Here is a 20,671-nt window from a genome sequence, read left to right as displayed (position 1 = left end):
CATATTTTGCTCTTTTTTAATGGGTACTGGCAATTCGAGACAAAATGATAGCTTGTGTTGGCCAATATTCATAGCTGGCAAGGGTCTTTGCGAGAATCACCAGTTACATAAATGCGGTGATTATTGCTGGCATCTTATCTGAGATGAAGCGCATGTTACAATCGCTGAATCGAAAATCGATCGGCGTCCACTAAGTAGGAAACCTGTAGCAAGTTCCATTGTTAGTGCTATTGATCTTGATGCAGAGCAAAATTTCTTAACGTTGCGTGGCAGTAAGGCTAAGCACGATGGTGTTGCTCATTTGAATATAAAAACAAAGAGGGCTACGCACGTTTCTTTCGACTGCGCTCGCCCGTGGCAGCGGCTGCATTGGCTGGACCAGAGAGTGCCATCGTATCTGGACGTGCGCTGTGAATCCACTGCCTGGATTGCGCGTGCGTTTATCGGTGGGTATGTTTAGAGGAATAAGCAGTTATGACTAAGCGACGACCACGTACTCGCGATCGTTGATCTCTTTCTCCGATTTATGATATACATTTCTCGCAATTCCGGACACAAATGCAGTTGAAAGTCAGCGCCCTCCATGGGTGTCGTCCACACTCGTCTCGATCTCGTCTGTTCACGCTGGTAAGCGACCACGATTCTCACAGCACTCGTAGCGCCCTAGCCAACACAGAAGTGAAATAGATTACAGGGAAGCAAGTTCTCGCGCGCTCTGTGCCTAGTCTGCCTGTTAACTCCACTGCAGCAAACATGACGTTGAAGTTATCGACATGTAACAATAGCTGAACATTGTAGACGTTGCTGTAACATTGTACAGAAATATTTACGACGTCATGTATGTTCTTTCTGAAATACACATCAGCTGTTGGGTAGGAAATTCAAAAGACATCGCAAGGAATCGAAACTTTTGAAGCATACCAATGCCGCAAAAGATCGTTAACATAGAAACAAAAGTAAAATCTGAAGAAGAATCAAAACAACAGTGACGCATTGAACCTGACGTTCCCATGACAGCTTTAAAAACTATAAAACAACCTGCAAAGGGAGGAGCATATTGCCGCGTTGTAGTAACGGTGAAAAAACGACAAACACTGCCAAGCGCGCTAGTTAAGATTCTGAGACACTCTATGCAGCGTACTCGTGCCCACAAAGGCAACCAACGGTAAAATCACAATGAAAACAGTTAATGCGGTCACCGGTCTCCGAAATCTCAACTAGCGGGTCAAGGTCCGTCGGCTATCTATACGTGCATCAGCGCACACTGCATGCAGGTTATCGCTGGTACTCGCGCACATTGGTGAGTCTGAAGCAGCAGTCGAGTCACGCGCGCTATCTGATAAGCCTGTCCCGTTATGGAATCGGCTATCAACATTTAAGAAATTCCGGGTAATTTAGCTGCGCCTTGGGCCAAGCGATTACTCAATAGCAGTGATGATCCGGTGAAAAACGATCACCGGCAGGAAAACGAGCCAATCTACGCGTGACAATATAGAGGGAAAGAAGGCAATGCGCAATTGCATTGTCTTGCCTTTCTGCATTTATATCTAACAATCCATTGCACCCATACACCCATACCCATACACCCATCATAAGAAAAGCATAAAAAATTAAATACAAGGGCTTTACATGCCAAAATCAATCTTATTATGACGCAAGCGTAGTAGGGGGATCAGGATTAATATTGATCTCATGGGGTCACTTAACGTGCACTTAAATCGTCGACGAGAATTTTGCATTTCCGTCGATTAAAATATGGCCGCCGTTGCCGGGATCGTACTCACGATGTCGACCTCAGCGGCGCAATAAGAGCACCCGGAGCCCACCCTTATGAAATGACAACCATTCTGGGCGTCTACTTAGACGAGTTTGAACAAGGTCTCGAGCAAAATGCAAGACAGTAGCATCGAACAGTTGAAACAATAATCTTCCAAGGGCCTTTCTACAAAGGATAAGACAAACTTGGCAACGAGGAACAGCACACACCACACAGTGAATGGAAGATGCAATATCGATTTAGAGAATAAATAAACAACCTTATAAAGGTACTTCTAGCAGCTTCAGTAATCGAGTATGAAGAAAACGCGTCACGCCACCATACTTAATACGAGACAGATGAAGCTGTTACACGTCACCAATATTGTCTGCAAAAAAAGGTAAGAAGCTGCCACATCTCAAGTGCATGGCATTTACTTTTCTTTGGCAAAGCAAATGACTGCCAAGTCATTTCATGCCACGCAGTTGCGATAAAGCATACGAGACGAGTAAACTGTGGCGTATCGTACAACGTACGCTTCAACTTTCTCCATGTGTTCTACAGTGTCCCTGGTCAGACGAAACGGAAGAGACATGTTGAGAACGTAGCAAGAAGCCCGCATTGGGCATAGTCTGCAGTTGGATTACAAAATGAGTTATACGGCTCAGCTTTGCACATATCGTCCGTGTGGAACATTTAAGAGGAAATGCACTTCATAAAAGGAACACGCCCCGTAAGGTCAGTAGCCTATAGAGTACCTCGCCTGCAACTTAAAACGCCCCGACTACACGTGGCAATAATTTGCAATTGGTAGTGCGACGTTTTCAAAGTTGTACCATGAGTGAGGAGTGGTGCCAGACCGGAAAGCGATAGGTTAAGGCAGATTAGCGAGGGTTTTCAGAGTGCAGCTAAACCATCAAATAGATAAATGAGTCTCATGGTAGGCTGCACAGTTTTGAATAAAAGAGGCATTACACACGCAGGGGCCTATGTGCATTGGGCTCCCACGCGAATTTAATCGCTTTGCTCAACAATGTCTGTTCCGTAGCATTAAGAACAACAACTGTCGAGTGGCCCCGTTTAGCACGTCCCCTTACGATACTTCACGGGCCACCTGTGCTATTGTGCGCACTTAGGCTGGTACACTTTTCGCAGTGGCTTCGAATATGTCACTTAGCGAAGTCTTGAAGATGGACCTCGTTTTATACGACATAGACTAACGCGCTCGGCCTGGGCGGCTTTAAGGCACATTCACACCGAAAGCGGAGCGTCTAAGCGGACAAGCGGATTTTCAAAGCGGCGAGGCGACGAACGCCCGCGCCTGTTCAGACCGGCCGCGTTGTCTGGCTATCCGCGCCGCCAGGAGGGCGGGGCATCTCGCAATTTCTTTAGCAATTTCAGGGACGTGCCGCCATCTCGCGGCACTTTGGGTTTGTGCGCGCACTTTCGATATTTTTTTCTTCGTGGGTCGGCGCGCTCCCGTTCGCTATCTACTTCTGCAAAATGATGAGCTCAGACGAAGAAGACGAGATCGTTGGCATTTTACTCGCCACTCGTCTAGTCGATTTTCAAGATTTGTTACAGCGCAACACAAGGCAAGGACAAAAGAAGGTTTAAAGCGACGACACGGCGCCGTGTCGTTGTTTTATATCTTCTTTTGTCCTCGTCTTGTGTTGCGCTGTAACAAACCTTACTATCAATCCCAACTAACTAGCCCAACTTGCCGTTTTGACGCTTTTGAATAACAAGCGAAAAGCCCAGAGAAAGACATTCGTTTAGATTCCTTCACCAGCGCTTCCGCAATGTCGGGTTCTGATTGGCTGCGGCCAAAGCGGCCAACTTATCCGCGCGGAAAAAATCGGTCCGGGCGCGATCCGGCCAAGCGGCCGCGTATTTTCCGCAAAGCGGAAAATCCGCGGCCGCTTGGCCGGATCCGCTTGTCCGCTTGCCCGCTCCGCCTTCGGTGTGAACGTGCCTTTACTGCGGAAGTTTCGAGCAAGGCAATGAGCAGAAAACCATAGAGGAAACGACGCCTTGTCGACGCTTGAACGGAAAAAGGAAAGGAAAAAAAAAGACGATCTACTCACGTGTTAGGCTGCCAGTGGAGGACTGCGTGGTAACCGAGATGACAATAGCTTCAAGCCGCAGTTATCGGCGCACAAAGAAAAATAGAAAAAAAAATCACAGAGAATCACACAGTAAAAAAAAAAGTGGCAACTCATGCACCACTGCATTCGGCGATGCAGCAACCGTCGCCTGGCGCCGCGCGTTGTTCCTCCGAGCGCAGGCCCCCGCCAAAATGACGCAACGGAATCGCTTTGGTCACGTGATACGACAGCTTCGGTCACTTTTTCGGTTTCGAAAGATTGGCACATCGCTCTTAGTTTCAATAATATTTGGGGTTTTACGTGCCAAAACCACTTTCTGATTATGAGGCACGCCGTAGTGGAGGACTCCGGAAATTTTGACCACCTGGGGTTCTTTAACGTGCACCTAAATCTAAGCACACGGGTGTTTTCGCATTTCGCCCCCATCGAAATGCGGCCGCCGTGGCCGGGATTCGATCCCGCGACCTCGTGCTAAGCAGCCCAACACCATAGCCACTGAGCAACCACGGCGGGTTGCTCTTAGTTTCGCCACAGATCATTGTTTATGTTGTCGCAGTTCTTTTTTTTTTTGTAGCAGACAAAATCAAATTTTCGTTTCGCAAGAATTTTCATTGAATGGAAACGTACGCACGTGTGTTTGTGCGAGGCAATCAATGCAGCAAAGCACCACTGTCGGCATCTTTTCCTAGGATGATTCGGGAGCAATACATAAAAGACGCAGCGGCAGGCGCCAGGAGGGTGAGGTCAAATTCAGCAGACCCATCAGACTCTGTGGCGAAGGCATGTCAGGTGGAGGACGGAATGCAAAAAACGCTCATGTACCATGCTGTGCGTGCGCGTTGACAAATCTCAGGTGGTCAAAATCCAGTACCCTCTACTAGCCATGGCACCTTAACTAACACACTGTGCAGTTTCGCGACCTTCACAATTTATTTTAATTAGATCGTAAGGGGTCGTATAGATTTCAAATTGTAGGTGCGCTTCGATTTGGTGGAGAGTCCGACTCCTGAAAGGACGGATTCTCAGGCTTTCAGCCTCACCATCAAACCATCCTTCCACATACATCGCATTAAGACAAACAAAATTTTAAGGCAGTGGAAAACACACTGTTACTAAGAATGAAATGACTCTGCTTTTAATTAGAAACAGCAATGCCATCAGTGCCGAAGATAACTTGGCGAGTTTCAAGCAATCGTCAGTTAAAAAACACAAATATCAAGCAATTATAAATTGAACTACGAAGTGCTTACATCTCAGACTGCGACTGTGGGGCGGCGTAACATCTTTAGAACGTAGCTCTTAGGCACCTGTAACTGAGTTGAGCGCCGACCACGGCGTCGGTCTCGGCATCGGCGTCGGCGCAACCGGCAGAACGAATGAGAGGAGCGCATTTGAATGCGGCGATAGCGAAGAGAGTGCGAGGAGGAAAGCTGAGGAGGGGGCACAGAGAAAGCGCGAGGAGGAAAGCTGAGGCTAAGGGCACGGCGAAAAGGTGAGGAGGAAAGCGGTGCGCCGCACGAGACGTGCTGCACGGCGGCGACCCGCTACGAGATGGCGCCATAGTAGAGTGCGCCGCCACCCGGCCGTCGATGACGTCATTACTAAGACATGCGGTGAGCCCGTCCACCAATATCACACGTGGGAACAAAGCGCTAGCATGGGCTTCGTACCAACTGCGCATGCGCTACTTCGCTTGCGCCGCCACCGCCGCTAGAAAATGCTCTCCGCGCGAGCCACCCCTTCCCGTGTGCCCGCTTTCTTTCTGAACAATGAGCGATGCAACCGGTGGAAGTGTTTCGTCTGCCACAGCTGCTAAACGAACTATTCAAGCAGACGCTCAGTGCCGCTTCCGAGAGGACTCTGACGCTCAGATTCAAGTTATTTGTCTCAATTTATCGCGAATTCAAAACACCTAAACAGCTGCGCTCTAATTTCGCATTAGGCAGTATCGTCACTGTCGGTGATTTCTTTCTTTTTAATGCAGAGTCCTATTTGTCCAAAGTGAACGAGTAGAAATATTAGCATCGCGGCAGAGGTAGGTGCCAGCGTACTGATCAGTGCTAAAGTTCCAAGGTACGCTGAAAAAAAAAAGCCTACATACAGGGACTTTAGCTGCCATGAGTTTCGAGTCCTACTATTCGCGATAGTACTCGCTATCGTTATTCGTAACTTTGACGCGTACAATAGACCCTTTTCAAAACCGCTAGGCTGGCCTTCTCGCTCAACCAGATTCACGACATATGGCGGCAAAGCTAATCGACACTTCGGTCGCTTACTGAACGCTGAGTAAATTTGTGTGCTCCGCACAGACCGCACCTGCGGCCTTACGTATTCGCCATTTCAATGATGTCACCTTCAGTAACTACGTACGCATTTGTGTAGGAGTGTTGCCTTTGCCAATTCTATTCAGCGGACTGGCAAGAAAACAGCCGCGGACATGAAACCCCTGCATACTAAATGGGGCCACGTTTCACTTCAGTGTATCGGTACACACAGCCAGCTTGCTGAACGCGCTGCCATGTTTGACGGCACGATCAACGTGTCGAGTTCCGTCGAACAACAGTGAAAAAGCAACTTTTCCTTTCCCGCATAGGTTGCAGCCAATAACTGACTTGTTCACATGCTTTCACGGCGTGTGCATGATTCACGTGTTGTGCGAAAAAGAACGCGACATGCTTGACTGAAGACCAAATCAATCATATCCATCATTATGAGGGCTGACCAGACAATATGGAAAACATCATGCTACCCCGCTTTGACTTCCTTTCAGTGGAGTTTGCTGGACCTTAGAATGAAATTATGTACCTCCTCTACCTTTATCAACGACGCTTCATTATAATTCTTCACTGAAGGGAATATGTTGACCGTGTCTTAAGGCACGAGGCAAAACAGCATAGCTATATTTTGCTGTTTAGGAAAAAAAACTATCTCGTATAGACACGGCGCCCAATCGCAATAGGCTGTACAGAGTGTGATAGTACATGCAAAAGTATGAAATCTACAGAATGTGCAGACAATGTACTAATATAATATGGAGACTAAATTTTCCGTTAATGGTAGTAATTGTTCCCGATTCCTGCCCTGAAACATAGAAAAATAGAACTTCAGCGAGGAGGATTCTTTAACGTGATTACATGTATGCAGGAAACAGTTTGAACCAGAGCAGCGAAGTGGGACCCTCCGTTGCAGCCACAGTCGAATTGGGAACAGCGGAGTTACACCTATTTCCCGATTCCTTTTAAGTTCTCCGAATGGTGAGAGCCGGGACATTCCCACCCTTAGAGCGGCGGAAATTATCAAGTCCATTCCTTCAATTCCGGCAATAAAGGCTTTCTCTACAAGTTATTTACGTGAGCTTGCGTCCCTCGTAACTAAAAAAACACATTTTTGATGCCTAACAACGTTACAAATAATGTTACGTGCAATTTTCTTGCACAAGAAGAAACACGCTTTGTGGCCTGTATCTTTGCAGAGCGTTGTTGCTATTAATCTCCGTGATTTCCGCTGCTTTAAAAGAACCCATAGTCAGCTTTACTTTCGCCAGAAACCTGTCAGCCTATGTGCTGTGAAGACTATCATGAGGCACCAAAATAATCATTGCACGAACACTCGAATGGCAAAGCATATGCCTGTTACTAATAGAGCACAAGTCTCGCCAACACAGTACCTGTACTTTAAGAAGTTTGTTTCCCAAATATCCTAGATGAGTACTCGAGACAATTATTACAGCTGTAACAAGGTTAGAGAAAGAAATACATAAAACATTGTTAAACTTCATTGCCTTCCTCATCAAATAGCGTCAACAAACAGCTATGCATGCTTGGCAGGTTAGAAGCCACGAATATATCATGGTTGTGCAAAATATATTCAGTTATTAAGATCGAAATGCCCCCAAAACTTGTCAATTCGTGGTGACCGCCTGTCATGCAGTCTCCTCTTCCGAAGACCCGCCTTAGTCTCAATAAGGAAAAAAAAAACAAAGTCACAGAGCAGACGATCCCCCTCCAGACGTCGTCAAAGTCAAAAAAGAGAATTCTATAATTATTGAGGCTTTGATAATTGTAACTACGCTCCGGCGTGTTTACGCGGTTATACTTCAATTTAGTAGAAGTATTTATTTGGAGCCGAGCGTGACGATAAATTCGGACAGCACGGTACACCGACAGCATGGTGCACAGTTTCACGGCCGCTCGGGACTGCTGAGATTAGTTTCTGCTGACGTTAGTTTCACACTAGACGCCCAAGTGTTGGGCGGTTCACGATGATATCGCACCCTGCGATGTACGAACAAGGCTTTTCATCTAAAGGAAGTCCACTATTTCCAAAAATCTATAGTTCTTTGAAACCATTTTTATTCGCGCGAAGCAAAGTACAAAACAACCTTACGCCGTTGTGCATACCACGCATCCAACTAGACTAATCTCTCACTTCGATGACCGACATAAAAGCGAAACACATTATTACGCTTTGCAGGACATTTTTTTTTCACATTTAATTACATAACAGCGGGGACCATTTTTTCGAGGCTCTTGCTAAACCGAAGTATAGCCTGGACATCTAGAAGTTGCTGTCTTTAAATACAGTACCTCGTAACGCAGAACGGTTGCCAGGTCTTCTCAAGTGCCGGATCTGTAGAATACCATGCTGTTTACGATTACCGCGGCAGAGGTACCTCCAGGTAGGTATCAAAAGAGCGGCTATTGAGTAAAAATAGAGAAATCCAATATACTAGCCAAGTCAAGTTTCGTCTAAACGGCAAACGTGACGGTTTTGTAGGCTCGCTTATGAGCAACGTTCCGTGCTCAGGGACTAGGTGCCCATTCCAATTTAACTCCATTCCGAAATCTCAGGCTCCCGTTCTATTTACACCTAATCTACCTGACTGATGCCATCGTTCCATTCTCATTCCGCTCCAGCTGTTTAAGAAATACAGGATGATTCTGAAACCATTTCAAATCCATAGTTAGCGCTCCGCAACTCCGGTTCGCACACGCATTAAGTGATCCATTTTATATTGGCGCAGTGCGCATAGAGTTCCCGAATACTTCCTGGGCGAATGAACACATTCGTGTTTCCTACTGAATAAAATATATATATATATTTCCGCGATGGTGTCCCGGCCTGCGGCTTTTACTGCAGGCGGAATTTTCCGTCCGAAAGCTGGTCAAGCTGCTCAATAAGTGATCCCGCACAGTAGGGCTATAGCATGAACACCCCCAGCAATTATATGTGGTTATTGAACTTGCGCAACAACAGGAATATCCCCTTGAGTTGAAAACTAATTATGTCCACACAAAATTTGGTTCGACCCCTATTTGTCGATTCTTCAGAATCAGAAAGCTTACCGCAGCAGATCGGATTTAGTGTTTCTAGTTATTTAGCGAGATTTATCGCATTGACCGAATGGCGGACTCCGTGCCTGAGCTCTCAGCAGGAATCTCAGATGTCTGAATGTAAACTATTTCATGTTCACCGTACTTCGAAAGCACCCTTCCAATCTCTTCAAAAAGTATATATCTGATGTAAAGCATTGCCTAAAGACCACGAAACAAGTGAACCCACTGCGTGGCATACTGACACGTAAAGCCAAGGACCGTACGCCTCTACCTTCCAGCTCGTTTTACTAATGCATGCTGAACGCAATATTCAATCTTTCAGAAAAGGTCCAATCAGAATTTCTTTTCTTGTTTAATATCCGCGGTATAAGCATCGAATTATTTTTTATCGCGACAGCTTATTGAGCAGTATCTTGGCGTACACAATTCTGCACAGAGCGCCTAGAAGGAATATATAAGCTGCTGCGATGGGGAAGTGAACATACGTCAGTGACAGGCATCATCGCTTTCAATTTGAAAAAAATAAATGTGTTTATTGCACAATTAAGTCGCTCTTGGCATCGGTGTCAACTACAAATCTTAACGTCATGTACAGCGGCGCAACACACCCAAATATCGCATTGAGCGCACACATGTTCTACAAAAGCGTTTCTCGGTTGTATTTCTCGCCGGAAGAGAGCTAAGAGTTACGTAACGCGCACACAACGTACTCGCATTTTAGGAAGTTCTGAATCGAACACTCAGAAATGTACAGTATCACTAAAACAACACCGACGGTTAAAATGCTCTGCAGTTTCCTGCGGTTTAACTGCAATAACTTCTTCAACATGAACATATTCGCATTGAAGTTTAAAAAAAAACAGTTAAAACTCTAGGAGTGGTGAACAACTACCATTATATATAACCGTGCTTAAAATGGGGGCACTGAACGATGACAATTCTGCATTGAAAAACTAAAGGGCGCAATTGTCGCTTGAATCATCAGTGCACGAACAGAAGGCAGTATAAAAGGTCAGATTAAAACCTACAACAAACTGTAACGCGCAGCAATGCCGAAGCGAGAAAAGGTATCAACAATACATCCGGCAGATGGCAGGGACTAACATGCTTCCCCGCTAAAAAAATACAATGAACCTATATTATTGACTAAAATTACATCCAACAGATAATATATCCAGTAGACACAATGTTAAAATTATATATAAACTGGGGCGAACTTAGAACAGTGAACCCGCATGCACAGTCACAAAATGTAGAAGCAATAAAACGTCATTTCTTTATATAACGATAAAAGATCGGTGTTGAATTCAAACGAAGTGCACACCTTGCGTTCTCCAGCTTGTGCATTTGAAAAGTGATAAAATAGTGAGTTGAAATAATACGCACTTCTCCGCTTTTCCTCATATCCCCCGGATTAACGGACAACCTCAATGTCAATTCAGCGAAAGCGTCCTTACAAGGCGAATACCCGAATAACTCCACGGTACGTCTTATGACCGTGGAAAAATTGTGACCGCAAGCGCATATGAAATATAGACATATACCCGCAGATTCTACATCTTGCCGCTCAATCCCATAAAAAGAGCACACGTTAAAACACTGAGCACAATCGCACCCGCACCGGCGTCACCAATCCTTACTGAAGAACTATATACTGTACAGAGAGCACGCGACAGGTGACAATGCATATATTACACTGTTAAAGGCCACTTCAAAAACCACACACCACGTCCACGCGCAAACCTGCGCGCAGGAATGCGCGAGAGATTATCACTGGCCGAATCGAAAGGGACCGATATATTCCTTTCTGAAGTTCTTAGTCCGGCCTCTTTCGTGCACACATCACAGCCGAGATTTCTTCTCCTCGAAGTCGGTGGCCACGTCTTGGAGCTCCTGCAGGGCATCCTTGTTAGGCATCGCAGAGGCCCGAGCGTCTCCATCGGCGGCCTTCGCCGGAAATAGTCCGCTTTCCACTTCCGGTTCGGAGGAAGTGGATTCGGGAATTCGCTTCTCGTCCGGATGCAGCCGCTTGGACACGCACGATTGGATGCGCTTCGCCGTGTACAGCACGTACAGGGGCACGCCCTGCAGGATCGCCTGGCAGACGACAGGCACAATGACGAGATCGGCGTCGGGAAGCGGAAGTGACGTGTACAGGATGACGACGGCGATGCCGCTGTTTTGGAAGGCGATCTCGATGGCCACGGCGATGATCTGCGCTCGGCTGAGGCGACCCACGAAAGCGGCCAGCGCGCCGAATGCGTAGGCGCTCCAGGAGACGAGGGCACCGCATAGCAGGGCTTGCCACGTCATGAGCAGGAAAATGTACCTGAAAGTGGCGGAAAACGAGGGGCGTTTAGGATCACAGTGACTGCGTTCGATAATAAAACGCGCATCCCGATACGTACCCTACAAGCGAGGTCTGCATGATAGCCCAAGTGCACGTTAACTCGAAGGCACAAATAACACGTAAGCACTGCGGTAACCCCGAAATCCCGAAAACCCCAACAAAGTTCCACGCAACTAGTCGCGCGGAACTTTTTGGAGTGCTTTTGCTGGCTTCTTTCAGGCTTGGAAAAAATGTTTTACGTAGCACCTGTAGAGCAACAGAAAGGCGGATCGCGCTCGGAAAACTGGACGATCGCCCTTTCACAGAAGAAAATGTTCTAGGACACTGGTCCAGACGGGATTTGGAACTCAATGCCTTAAGGGCTTTGCTGAAGTTCTTAAGGACCTGTGAATTGTGCGACCGTCTTTGAACGTTGTAGCGCGTAGCATCGCGTTACTGTGTGAATTTTTCTTGGTTTCTTATTTTTCTTTCTCCTTTTATTCCCTTTACCCCTTTCCTCAGCACAGGGTCGCCAGCCGGTACTTACACTGACTAACGCCTCCCTGTCTTTCCTCCCCTTTTGTCTCTCTCTGGATCGGGAATTTCTCATGAGAGTCTACAATTTTCTGATTGATTATGCAATTATGCAATTAAGCAACATACGAAATATTGTCCGACTTGTTTTGCGCGTCGCCAAACAACACTACCTTGGTTCTGTGCATCGCATATTTTGATGCGAAAACGTCAAATGGCCCACTGAGCGAAAAATCGGGCGTCTGTCAACTGCAGGAGCGAAACGGCAGGAAAATTCCCCATTTGCAGCGACGCCACGTCAGAGCGCATCTCGATGGAGCAGAGTGGGCCAAAGGGGACACCCGCTGCTGCGATGGCGCGGCAGGTGTTGAGTGAGGGGAGAGGGCGTCGCCGCGGCATCACCCTCGCTCTCGCAAGCCGTTGTCCGTGCCTTCCTTCTCCGTCAGTTACAGTTACCACGCTGCACTTAGCCCCACCTTTCACCCCCCCCCCCCAATCAGGAATCTCTCTCTCCTCGTCCGCGCAAGCTCTCGCCTGCGTTCCAACCGTGATAGGGCCAAATCAAAACGCGCCAAGCGTCTGAACGCGCTCGCTTGCCAGCGAGAATTAGTTTCTAACTCGAAGGACCACTCGGCCGCGTTCAAGGGAACATTAATGCTTTCGCACTCGCAATTTATAAGTGCTTAGGTGTCCTCGGATTTCTTTTTAAAGCGAAAGCTTTACTGGCCGCGAACTTGCGATTTCGCCGTTGCGGTGCTCCGAGGAGGCACATGACGTCACAACGCGCGCCTCGCCGCGGATATTTCTCTCTCGCGCTCCCTAGTCACTGCTGCGCATGCGCCACTAGTAGCGCCGAGCCACAGGTGTTTCGCCGCGCCTTTCCGCCGTCGCCGTTTGGTATGACGTCACACCACGTTCCTCGTCGTTGCGCTCGCCTCCGCTCGCTTCGCCAGCTGCGTCGCATGCCTGATAACATAGCGGAGGATTGAAAAGGAGAGCTCGCGTGCTCCGCAACCACAGTTGAGGCGGCAGTATGGACGACTACAATTCTGATAAGCAGAAGGAGGCCTGGAATCGACATCGGAACGAGATGAAGAGGAAACAAATCGCCCAGGAAACAGACGAACAGCGTGCCGAACGACTGGCTAAACGCCGCAACATAAATAGACAACCAGACTAACCTGGACTTGCAATCAAGATTAACCAAGGCTAACCATGCTATGCCTTAGCTTTCGATACGCATATCCTGTCATAGCCGAGCTAAGCCACTGCCAATTTTCTTTCTCGCTCGCTCCCTAGCCACTACTGCGCATGCGCCACTAGTAGCACCGAGCCACAGGTGTTCCGCCGCTGCACAGCGCCGCGCCTTTTTCACCGCCACCGTCTGGTATGACGTCACACCGCGTTCCTCGTCGTTGCGCTCACCTCCACTCGCTTTGCCAGCTGCGTCGCATGCCTGATATGTCGGAGGATTGAAAAGGAGAGCTCGCGTGGGCCGCAGCCACAGTAGGGGCGGCAGTATGGACGACTACAATTCTGATAAGCAGAAGGAGGCCTGGAATCGACATCGGAACGAGATGAAGAGGAAACAAATCGCCCAGGAAACAGACGAACAGCGTGCCGAACGACTGGCTAAACGCCGCAACATAAATAGACAACCAGACTAACCTGGACTTGCAATCAAGATTAACCAAGGCTAACCATGCTATGCCTTAGCTTTCGATACGCATATCCTGTCATAGCCGAGCTAAGCCACTGCCAATTTTCTTTCTCGCTCGCTCCCTAGCCACTACTGCGCATGCGCCACTAGTAGCACCGAGCCACAGGTGTTCCGCCGCTGCACAGCGCCGCGCCTTTTTCACCGCCACCGTCTGGTATGACGTCACACCGCGTTCCTCGTCGTTGCGCTCGCCTCCACTCGCTTTGCCAGCTGCGTCGCATGCCTGATATGTCGGAGGATTGAAAAGGAGAGCTCGCGTGGGCCGCAGCCACAGTAGAGGCGGCAGTATGGACGGCGACAATTTTCTTTTCTTTCTTTACTACGCTGGTTTTGTTTTTGACTTTGGTGTTTACAGCGTCAGGACGATGCTTTTTTAAGATGGGGGCATTGACACGTGTACTTCTTTATATTTCTCCGGCTAACAAATGTTAAATGGAATCGCTCGGCTCAGGATGCACCCGCATGCATCGAAAGTTTCTCGAATGTTATCGATAGTCCAATCAGTTGTATGTTGTAACCGAACCTTGTGCTATATGAATGTGCGCGCGTCAGGCAAATTGCATAGTGATTTCTAGAAGGCACGCAGGCCCCAGCGATTCCACTAGAACCTTCGACGAGTCGTGCATAAAAGCCAACGCGCTTGAGCCGCAAATCAGATTTCGACAACCGCCGACTCTGCTCGCCGCTTTCACCTTGTGGGCACAAGTCCGCGTCCAAATAAAAAGTTAGTTTCTTGATTCACAGTTTCGCAATACCGTGTTCTTCACCGTCACTACAACTTGACAACATCAATTAATGTTGTCCAGATTTTTTAACCACTAATACCTGCCCATAGCTACCTAATATATAGCTAACTATATATATATATATATATATATATATATATATAGCTACCTAATACATTCGGCGAAATTCAGAGAAAAAAACTATAACATAACGCAGATCGGATAGATCAACGAGAGCGAGGCGATGATAAATAACCCTCCTTACTGTTATAGGCCGGCCCAAAACGATAGGAATGCAAGCAATTTGCGCGCGATCAACCCTTACTTGTTGACGGTGACGCTCAAGACGAGGATGGCGATCAACACGATGATGGTAATGGGCTTGATGTACTTAGTCAACGCCAGGGCCCATTTAGGCTTGAACCTATGGACGGCCATGCCGATGGCCAAGGGTACGGCCAGGCCTGCAAGGCTGGCAATGATGTTGGAGAAGGGTATGCGCAACGCGCCCGTCTCGGGTGACATGTGCCGCCCAAGGATGAACACCCACAGGGGCATCATTCCTGCGGATAAAATAATGATCATGCTATAGAGTAGGTGCAGAGAAGTGCAAACTCGCAATAAGACTTGTAGTGAAGCTTTGCGTTAACCCGAGGCATTAGCAATTCATTGGCGCAGTTGCTGTATTTCAGGCCATTTCCGCTATGGGGCGCACCGGCCACTGAAATGCGCATGCGCGCCAATCAGTCAAGAGAGGTGAAGTGGAAGGGCATGATCCGTTCCGTTCTCATCGTCATCGTTCTCATCGTCAGGTTTAAAGGCCTCTGTCGGGGTATTACACAAGGGGGGAGGGGGGAAGCATACATAAGAGAAATTCAGAAGCATAGTCATGTGATGTGCAACCCTTAATTACAACCCTTTATCTCTACTTTGTTGTCACTTTACCTCCCCTCCCCTCTCTCCCCAGCGTAGGGTAGCAAACCGGATCTTCCCATCTGTTTAACCTCCCTGGCTCTCCCCTTTCCTCCCCCCTCCCTCTCTCTCTCTCTCTCTCTCTCTCTCTCTCTCTCTCTCTCTCTCTCTCTCTCAGCTGGATTCAACAATGCACTCACAGCTGAATGCATTGAAATGAACTACCAACATTATAACCGCATACAAACTACTAACAAATACAGCTACGTACAAATGCATACAATACATACAATATCGCGCCTCGCGAATACGTTACAGTGTACGTGCGTGTCCGACACGTGAATTATATATCAGAGGTCTCATTAGTACAAGTACTGTGCGAAATTCAATGCTAAGAGATTGAAGTAATTGCACATAATAGGAAAAGATTGTTTTTTGGTGGTCACTGACACTGACTTCGTGTATTTTGACTCCTTGAAATCTCAAGAATATGTACCAACTGATCCACATCGCAACTCTTCTGAAAGACATTGAGTCGGGGTCGTTACAAGCACAGTTAGTAACTTCACAAGATAAAGAGAGATAGGCAGCACGTTAGACTGTAATATATATAAAATGCTTTGTTGGCTTTACTATATGATCTGACTTATTCGTCAGCCAGTTTGGAAGGAAATGCCATTGGAAATCATCACAATTACCTCCCGCTCAACAGTGCGGTTAGCTAATGGCAAATTTGACTTTCAAGAGCGCTTTTTCATAGCGCTTTCAAAGCGCTCTGATGGTAGTGTAAAACGACAACGAAGCTTTATTACTGAGACAAATGACTTTAGTAGCGTGTATTCCGGATATATAAATATATACATACATATACACATACATACATACGCATACATACACATACATACACATACACATACATACACATACACACGTCCGTCCGTCCGTCTGTCTGTGCGTGTGTGTTAAATGGCTTTTCCAGCTTCGCAGAAGCGCTAGGAAACGACCAGTCGAATGTGCCTAAGAATCGGTGCATTCTCGCTACGCTAGGCTTAGCACCGACACGAAAGCGAAGAGGACTCAGAAAAAAAAGAAGAAAAAAAGAACTGTTTCCTAAAGACGTCTAGTCTCCCTAAAGCTCACCTATAATAATAATAATATTTAGGGTTTTACGTGCCAAAACCACTTTCTGATTATGAGGCACGCAAAAGCTCACCTATGCTGGCAATGGTGCTGACGAACGTCATGGTGACGCTGAGCGCAACATCGCCGTTGAAAATCAGAGTCCAGAGGTTGCTCGAGTTTCCACCAGGCGAGCACCCGAGCATGAAGATTCCGAACCGCATGAGAGCATTCTCGAGCAAGAGCAGGCCCATGCCATAGGAAACCTGCAAGGTAAGAGAGCAGGCCTTCGTAGGTACAAGCCCTCCCCATGTATAGATCAATCATTAACACGTGCGAAAAATGTTGAGTTGAAAGGACGTACCGAGCACACACGCTTCTCACCGGCGTTCTAGTTTGCTTGGGAGGAACAAAACACAGTCAGCAGACTATGGATATACAGACTAATAAAAACCTGTTTTGAGAACTGTAGCAAAGTCAATACAGTATATAAATGCAGATGTACAAGCATGAGGAAGAATGCTGAGCGTTAATAGATTAGTTTTGAGTTCATTACCATGTAACTGATACCAACATAAATGAAAAAGTACAACGACGAGGCGAAATTTTTCCGTAGTAATACGTAGGATAGCGTATGGACCAAAGGGCAGTGACTTAGCTAACACAGCGTTCGGATTCAGCTTTGTCTCGTGCTCCTGAACTATCGCACCTAAATAAGTAGAGCGGCAATAGTTACGCATGAGCGCAAGAAATACGGCATAAATCTTTATTGCTTTTCTGTTGACAATATACGTAAGTTATTATAATAGGTAAGGTTCTTGAAGGTTTTGAATGCTCACCGATTCTTTTTGGTATTTTGCACAGCTGCACGAATGTAAAAAGAGAAATTATGCGTGATTGAATCAACACCTACTATATATTTCGCCATATTCACAGCCATCCTCACTCCCCTTTCCTCCTTCTTTTCCTCTTGATTGGCGTGGAAGAGCCGGAAAGTAAAGTCCGTGAATGGTGCATTGCCACAAGCCTGAGCACCCTACATTGCTATCGTAATCAGAAGCATGAAGGGGAAAATGGATGCCTAGATTAGAGTAAATGTGGCACGAGCGACAAAGGGAAACTACTATCATCTAATTATTGCGGAAGATAAGGGGACCAGTGCATTCCCATCCTGATAGCCTCTCGTGTTGGGTGCTTTACTCCGTAATGCACTTCTGCTTATCTGAAGTCTGCCAACTAGTCAAAGAACGCGTTCCTTTCAGACATCGTTGCATTACGGTATGAAAAAAAAAGCATGATTAATATAGAGTTACATTTGGTTTTAAAAAAGACAGGTCGGTGACTCTGCGCATGAGGCTATCGTCACGGTTAAACAAGGCCGCGCATAGATACAACGTGAACGACAAATTTCAACTGCCCGCTACAGCAAGTATATACTTCGCTTGCTGTGGAGTCACACCACACTTGGAATATCCCAAGTCTTCGCTGCGCCGCAACAAAAGTTAGCAACGGAGCGCTGATCGCCAGATTCCTGGCCCGCCCGCCCGCCATCTCTCGCACACACCGAAGGACGTGCAATGTTTGAGGCTCATCATAATCAGTGCGGAAAGTGTTGCTGGTTTGGAGCACCGCCCGAACAAACAGCCAAAGCCTGGCTGGGGAAATCGCGCGCGCTCTATCAGTCCCGCAACGCTCACCGAACCGCCGTACAACAGAAGCCATTCGCTATGAGAATGCCTCGTGCTTTCCGGCAAGGTCGAAATACACAAAGGGCTTGGACCGGGTAGCCACAACCACTTCAAGGCGGCGCCGTTAGCTTTATTTTTTTCGTAGGTCAAAGATAAGCCAGTGTTCGACGATTACTCCTATAGCGAAAAACACGTGAAACAGCGTGCCAAAGGCTTCGCGAGAGAGAAACCTGTGTTTGACCGGTTCGGGAACGGCGGTTCGACCTTCCTCCCTGCGCTTGAGAAACGACCCGAGGAAAACGTTCACGAGTTCTGTGTTCGCTGAAACATATCGCCACGCCTCAGTTAAATTCATCACTGCGCGTCATTCGCAGTGAAAACAGACGTGGCTTCTGAAACAGTCATCGTGAAAGCAGAGTGAGAGAAACCGGAAAAATAAATCAAGCTAATAATGTCACACAATACATTCGCGATTATAAACTGACGTCAGCACGCTCGGTCAATGCGTGAAGGACGAAGTTGATACGAGTCCTTTAAAAATTTTCCAACCCCACCTTGCGAATGCGCGCCATTCCTGTCAGGCAAACTAAAGTACACTATGCCATGCTCGTCCATCCGCCACACGGGCATCAACAGACATTAGCGCCAGATTTAACGGCAATATTTCTTTATGGAACTATATGTGAAGTCACACGATAGCCACCGAGATCTGGTAGCGCGCGCGCAGCCTAATCTCAAACTATGGTAACACGTTTCAGTTATCACGCTTGATCGGGTCACGTGTAGATTTGATGTAGGTTCGCAAGAAAAGTATTGCTACTCTCAATCATAAACAAATTCCCCGACCATTACGATACTCCGTAATGCAAAATTTGAGCGCCGCTCCATACGCGTTTTCCTTTCGCGATATATTGGCTCGCTCGGACAATGTCTCGTTCGGTACGTTGCAAACAGGGTGAAGTGTAGCGCGACTGCCTCTAATCCGGAGATCACGAGAGGCGCGATTCACAGCAGTCGCCGCAGACAGACCTCGGCTCATGCAGCGCTTTGTTTCCATACAGACGGCGCGCGCTACTCCGGCGCCATCTCGTAGCCATCGTCGCCCGCAAAGCCCTTCTTGCATGGCACTGCGCTTTTCCTCTCGCGCTCTCGCCATACCCTCCTCCTCCACTTTCCGCCTCATGGTTCTGCTGCACCCTCCTCTTCCGCTTTCCTCCTCGTGCTCTTTTCGCGATCGCCGTCTTTCGTCTCCCGCTGTGCTCCGCGTTCGCTTTCATCCTTCACTGCGCTCGTTCGCTCGGTTACGAGGGACAAAGCCGACGCTCGCCGCACGAACGGCCGCCCGAGGCGTGCTCTAAAGTCTGTTCATGATGTTCCGTAGGTACAGGCGCCGGCAAAAGTGGTATACCCCACGTAGTCTACGGTGCGGGAGCCGGAGCAGCGGCACACTGCATCGCGACGCCATCTGCAGGCGGCATCTGGGATCGAGACAGCCAATGGGCGCCCGTTATTATCGGCAGACATGATTTCAGATGCTGCCTGCAGATGGCGTTGCGATGCACTTTGCCGTTGCTCCGGCTCCCGCAGCGTGGACTGCGTGGAGTATACCACTTTTGTAGGCGCCCGTACGTGGTTTACGCGACGACTTCGTCGTCCGCGATCTACCTGCACATGAAGTATATTTCATCGAGCCGATGTCACGGATCCTTGACGGTAGTTCTTGGCTGGTGCTACAAAAACACTATCGCAACGTGCAGCTCCTCTTTCGCGCAAGTACCTCGGGTCCATTTCGAAAAAGGCGCTTATCGCGCATGGTGTCAACGATTGATCAGGATGTCCTTAAGATTACCACAGACGCGCGCTACCACACCGCCTATCTCAATGCCTTATTCATTAGATAGCCTGAGTAAACCGGACACCGCGCAGACTTTGCAGTTGCGTTACAAACCCTGCCATCGGTTGCTTTTTTTTTCTATTATTCGTAGAATCCCGTTGAACTGTCCTGCTTCAGAGCGGAAACGAGAGTCACTGAAACTAGTTCGAACAACAGTGTTTCATAATCGCTTAGGATCATCTGCAGATTAAAAGACTTACCGCTCTGTGTCTGAAAAGAAAAATTATACTACCCATTCGCGCACGTCAGTCTTCATTGCGCCTCCCCGTTTGGAAACCATACACTAATACGTTAAACCTGCCATTAATAAAAAAAAAATTTATGAAACTGCGCTACGATGCACCCATACTACCCCTCTATTTATGTAAAAATACACGCAGATGGTAGATGCAAGTATGTCATCAAGAAGAATATAGGAGTTCGACAACAAGTGTAAAAACCGAATCGGATGCCTTTTTTATGTAGTTAATTTCAAACCTACGATTGGCGACACACTAATTGCTTTACGCAGAAAATGCTGGCAAATTATGGTGATAAAAGCCCAAACATT

At 47.5% G+C, this 20,671-nt stretch overlaps 1 protein-coding gene across 1 annotated transcript in view; it reads right to left on the bottom strand.

Moving 5' to 3' along the window:
- Nucleotides 1–9,712: 9,712 nt before the first annotated feature.
- Nucleotides 9,713–20,671, bottom strand: part of LOC142560599 (ileal sodium/bile acid cotransporter-like) — a 33,041-nt gene continuing 22,082 nt past the window's right edge. Inside the window, exons 3-5 of the mRNA XM_075672813.1 lie at nt 16,634–16,805; nt 14,834–15,071; nt 9,713–11,529 (exon numbers count right to left, since the gene is read on the bottom strand). Coding sequence (XP_075528928.1) covers nt 11,043–11,529; nt 14,834–15,071; nt 16,634–16,805 — 897 coding nt within the window. The 3' untranslated portion in view covers nt 9,713–11,042. The remainder of the gene's footprint in view (nt 11,530–14,833; nt 15,072–16,633; nt 16,806–20,671) is intronic.

Source organism: Dermacentor variabilis, chromosome 10 (assembly GCF_050947875.1).
Source record: "Dermacentor variabilis isolate Ectoservices chromosome 10, ASM5094787v1, whole genome shotgun sequence".
In the NCBI taxonomy this organism is placed as follows: Eukaryota; Metazoa; Arthropoda; class Arachnida; order Ixodida; family Ixodidae; genus Dermacentor; species Dermacentor variabilis.
The sequence above is the reverse complement of the archived record's forward strand: the minus strand, read 5'-3'. Positions and strand labels throughout refer to the sequence as shown.